Source organism: Marmota marmota, unplaced genomic scaffold (assembly GCF_001458135.2).
Source record: "Marmota marmota marmota unplaced genomic scaffold, marMar, whole genome shotgun sequence".
In the NCBI taxonomy this organism is placed as follows: Eukaryota; Metazoa; Chordata; class Mammalia; order Rodentia; family Sciuridae; genus Marmota; species Marmota marmota.
In genome coordinates, this window is record NW_025999900.1 from 33,812,315 (window position 1) to 33,817,160 (window position 4,846).

The 4,846-nt window shown below is 46.5% G+C and overlaps 1 protein-coding gene across 1 annotated transcript; it reads left to right on the forward strand.

The window, feature by feature from the left end:
• Nucleotides 1-1,669: 1,669 nt before the first annotated feature.
• On the forward strand, nt 1,670-4,308 carry LOC107143898 (granzyme B-like). Its single transcript, XM_015487718.2, has 3 exons — nt 1,670-1,818; nt 3,415-3,562; nt 4,017-4,308. Exons 1-3 carry the CDS (start codon nt 1,764-1,766, stop codon nt 4,306-4,308), a joined length of 495 nt encoding a protein of 164 aa, XP_015343204.2. The 5' UTR covers nt 1,670-1,763.
• The last annotated feature ends 538 nt before the right edge of the window (nt 4,309-4,846 follow it).

Below are 4,846 nucleotides of genomic sequence, written 5' to 3' on the forward strand. Positions count from 1 at the left end.
CATATACACAATAGAATATCAGTCATAAAGAAGAAAGAAAATATGCCATTTGCCAATAACTGGATGAAACGGGAGGCCATCATGCTTACTGAATGAGCCAATCCCAACAAACCAAAGGCCAAATGTTCACTCTGATATGTGGATGCCGACTCACAATAGGCAGAGGGGAGGCAGGAGTGGAGGTTCACTCTATTGGTCAGGGGGAAATGGGATTATGGTGGAGAGATGGGAATGGGAAATGGGAAAGACAGTAGAATGAATCAGACATAACTCTCTTCCTGTCATATATGAATACATGACTTGTGTAACTCCATATCATGTACAACCACAAAAATGGGAAGGTATAATCCATATATGTATGATATGTCAAAAAAATATTCTACTTTCATGTTTCACTAAAAAAATTAATTTTTAAAGAACAGAGATGTTCCAAACAAATAATATTTCTGAGTTCATGATTCTTCCTTTTTTTCCATGCAGGGGAAATCATCAGGGTCATTTATGTAGCAAAAGATAGGGGGATGTCAGAAAGGTAGATTTCTGAACAGTGCACAAAGGTTACTACCTTGACTCTCTGGCATTGGATTCCAATTCACATGGTATCATTCATTTATTAAACAGAATATCATTGGGAGAAAAGACTTTCTTTCATTTCCGCATGGTTTAAACAAAGCAGACTCACAAATTTATCCAAAGGCAATAACCTACTGGTGGTTTAGTTCCTCTGATCAGCTTTACAAACACCCAAAGTGGTTGGCAGATAACACACAACAACTATGTGTCTCCCATCCCACCAGCTTTACTTACAGCATCATTGAATGCCCCCTCTATAGGCAAGGTCTGTCCCTAGCTGTTTACTCTGGGTGGGTTTGAGATTGATGCAAGCAATGAAATATGGTAGAGTTGATACCACCTGACTTAAAATTTGGGTGAAAAAGAACACAATTTCTGCCTCCTTGCAATTAGGAGAGAATGGTCTCTCTGGAGAAACCAATCATCATGTTGCAAGCAACAAACCCCTTCAGGGAGACCACATTAGCAGAACCTCCTGGAGAGGAAAAGAAGTTCCCAAGTGACAGCCAGCATAAGCACTGACCTGTGAGGCAGGGAGCCTTCAGATGATTCCCCTCTCTGCATCTCAAGACCAGCCTGCTGACACACACAGGAGCAGAAACAAGATATCCTCAGCAACCATGACCAAACTGGGCTTCCTGAGCAAAGGATATGTCATTGTTGTTTTGAACACTGAGTACATGGGTAACTGGGGCACACTGTATTCAGGATTGCTCCCACCCCATTATGCCCATCCCTGTAACCCCAGCCCCACCATCTTGTCTAGTCACTAATATTTTCTTGTCTTCTGCCACAGCCAAAGAATCTCATCTCCAATGTCCTGAGTCTTACAAAGAAAACGGTTTCACCAAATGAACATCTTTCCATGATCATCATTCAAAGAGAACCAAGGAAATGAGCATATTTCTGAGACCACAGGACTCACTTTGGCCAATTTTTAGCACCTATAGCACCCCATCTTGTGACCATAGGTTCCTGTTTTCTGCTTCTGTGGTCAGCACTGAATCAAGAGTGGTGGGAGCTAAGCCATGGCTAAGGTCTAACTCAACCATCAGATCTTGATCAGACAGTGAGGCAAGGGTGAGATCATCTCAGATGAAAAAGCCCCCACACACCAGAAGAGAACACTGGGAGTTTAAAGACCAGGACGACACAACAACATCTTTGACCAGAGAGGCCTTCCTGGGAAGATGAAGCCACTCCTGCTCCTGTTGGTCTTTCTCCTGTGTCCAAGGACAGAGGCAGGTGAGTGACTATCGCCAACAACTGAAGCCCAACCCCAAGCTCAGCCCTGTTCAGATGCTGCACCGCACCATTCCAGCTCAGGTGCACCTCCAGCAACTTTCTGAACAGCAAGGTAAACCTCACCCAAAGACTGGCGGGCCTCATGGGGATGGGAGCACAAAGGAGGAGCAGGGCAGAAGGCTGGTTTTCATGAGGCAGTGGCCACCTTCCCCTTTCCCAGCTATAACCTTTACATCTGGAAAGCAGGCCCTTTCACAAAGACATATGAAAAAATAAATAAACAATTCCCCAAGAAAAGGCAGCTGACAGAAAGGGGCTGGCTTCTGTAATCAAGGTAAAGCTCACTATATTTTTAAATTAATATCTTAATATCTACTTTCAATGTCCACCAGCTTCTTCAAACTTGTCATTCGCACACTGCCCAGGAATGAAGCCAAAGATCCATTTGATCTCAGAATTGTGGGCATTCTCATCCCTTAACAGATATGTGTGCCTTGGTTCAGCCCCATGTTCTCTCAGGTCATTTTCAGTTACAGATGGGTACAATGGCTTTGTCAGACCCCACCATCCCTGGTGCTCACAACCTCACCAGCACTACCCCTCCAACCTCAGCCACAGGCTAATCAGGAGCCATTCCCTCACACAGCCAAGACCTTTACTGGGCACCTACTTGGTGTCTGGCTCCAGCAGACAAACATAAAACAGGACTCAGCATCCTGAATTTATGTGCAGAACCCAGTAGGAGCTCAGTGGGATCTAAGGGGGAAACAAGAGAGGAAAGAAGATTCTGGGACACTTCAGAGAAAGGACTGACCAGGATCTGTAGGGACTTTACTACTTTTTCCAAACTCATATCCTGTCAGTCAACATTGACGTCTGAAGCTGGAATTACAGAGCAGGGACCGCCCTGCTCTTGGTCAGAGGGAGTATCTGAGTCTTGTGGGTCACTCTTCAAGCCAGGAATGCTGCCTGGCAAACACTCAGGGCCCATATTTGCTGCTGCTGGCTACTTAGACCTTTCCCCTAGAGACATGTATAAGGGCTTGAGCCAGCCAAGGCTACATAGCAAGTGAGGAGACCAGGGGCAGGGCCAGAACAAAGGAGCATGGAGGGTCTCTGGATGAGGTCAACTTCCTGTTTGAAGAAAGTGCTGGAGGACACAAACCAGGGACCCAATCAGACAGAAATTTTTTTGTTTGTGCTCCTAGGTGGGGAATCCAATAGAATAACTAAAAGAGAAGTATTCACAGACACCAATCAATAATAGTGAGGAGAGGGTGGACAGGGGAGATGATAAGGAAAGGAGAAATTCCTTGGACCCTAAGAGAAGATCAAACTCTCCCACCAGATTCCAAATGTTGTGGAACCCTCTCTACAGAACAGTCTCTCTGTCCCTCTTGCGATAAACCTGTTGCTTGCTTGCTCCCTCTGCATCCTGTTTGTCAATTCTTTGCTGAACAAGGACAATGAACCCAGCACCCCTAAATGGTAACAACACCACACTCAGTCCTTCCTTCCCTGTAGTTTACCCCAGTGTCCTCTTCTTCAGCCTTTGGCTCCATGAGCACCAAGGGCAGGACAGAACTTTTCTTTCAGGGAAAATCATCGGGGGCCAGGAAGCTGTGCCTCATTCCCATCCCTACATGGCATTTCTTCATATCCAGACTCCAAATAAAACGAAAGGATGTGGGGGTTTCCTTGTTCGTGAGGACTTTGTCCTGACAGCAGCCCACTGCTGGGGAAGGTGAGTTCACCCTTCTAGAGAAAACATCACAGGGAATCTTCTCCTTTGGGCCTGAAGACAAGAGCTCCATGCAGGGCAGGGAAGCTATGGAGAGAGAGGAGCAGTCAGTGCAGGTGGCTTGTTATACAAAAGGCGAACGGGGATCAAGGCTGAATGGGAAGAAGGTGGGTTTTGCCCGAGATCCCAGAGTGCAAATATGTGAAATTAAGAGACTCACCTGGAGACAGTCTCTGTGCACGACTGTACATGTTCTGTACATGACTGAGCACACTGCAATACTCTAGGACCTGCACCAACACTGGCTTCCAGGAAGCAAAGGGAAAAGATGCTCAGCCCCAAGTCCTCTTCCCATGTAGCTTCTCCCAACTCCAACCTGCCTTGCCCTGGGCCAACCATTTTCCTTCAGGGATGCCGACTTGTATCCCCTGTGACTCTGCCTCACTGTCTGCTCTAGGAACAGAACCATCACTGTCATCCTGGGGGCCCATGACATCGATGAGCAAGAGACAACCCAGCAGGTCATCCCTATAAGAAGAGCCATCCCCCATCCAAATTTTAAAAGAAAGCCATTCAATGACATCATGTTACTTCAGGTGAGGCATGCCATTCCACTGGGTCTTACACAGGTTATTCCTAGAGGGTTAAATCCTCATAGCCTTGTTTCCATCCCTCCTTGTCAAATTGACCCCTTCACTTGTCCCAGTGCCATGATAAAAGCAACCCCATGTCTGCGTCCATTTTCGTGAGTTGTTGATCAGAATTCCCTTTATCTGCCTTTAGTTGAAAAATAAGGCCAAGCTGAATGCTGAGGTGAGCCTCCTCAAGTTACCCTCAAGAAATTCCCAGGTGACACCAGGGATGGTGTGCACTCTGGCCGGTTGGGGACACATTGGCCAAAACATATCCACAACAAAACTGCATGAGGTACAGCTTGAAATCCAAAAGGACGAGGAATGTCTCTCTCATTTCAAAAGTATATATGACTCCACCACCCAGATTTGTGTGGGGAACCCAAAAGAGAAGAAGAATTGTCTTCAGGTAAGTTCACCTGCATTGGCTAGTCCCTGCCTTGGCACAGCAGAGTTTGAGGAGAATCAGGGCAAAGGGAACTACTTATGCCTCTATGTACTCAGCCTTTCACCAATTCAGTCTCTGGTCCTGGAGACTCATTTCCCTTTGGTCACTTCATGAACAGAGACTTACTGGAAAAGGAGAGGCATCAGTCAACTGGGGGGAATAGTCAGGGTCAGGCTGGAGCCCCCCAGACTGAATGAGGACTGCCCC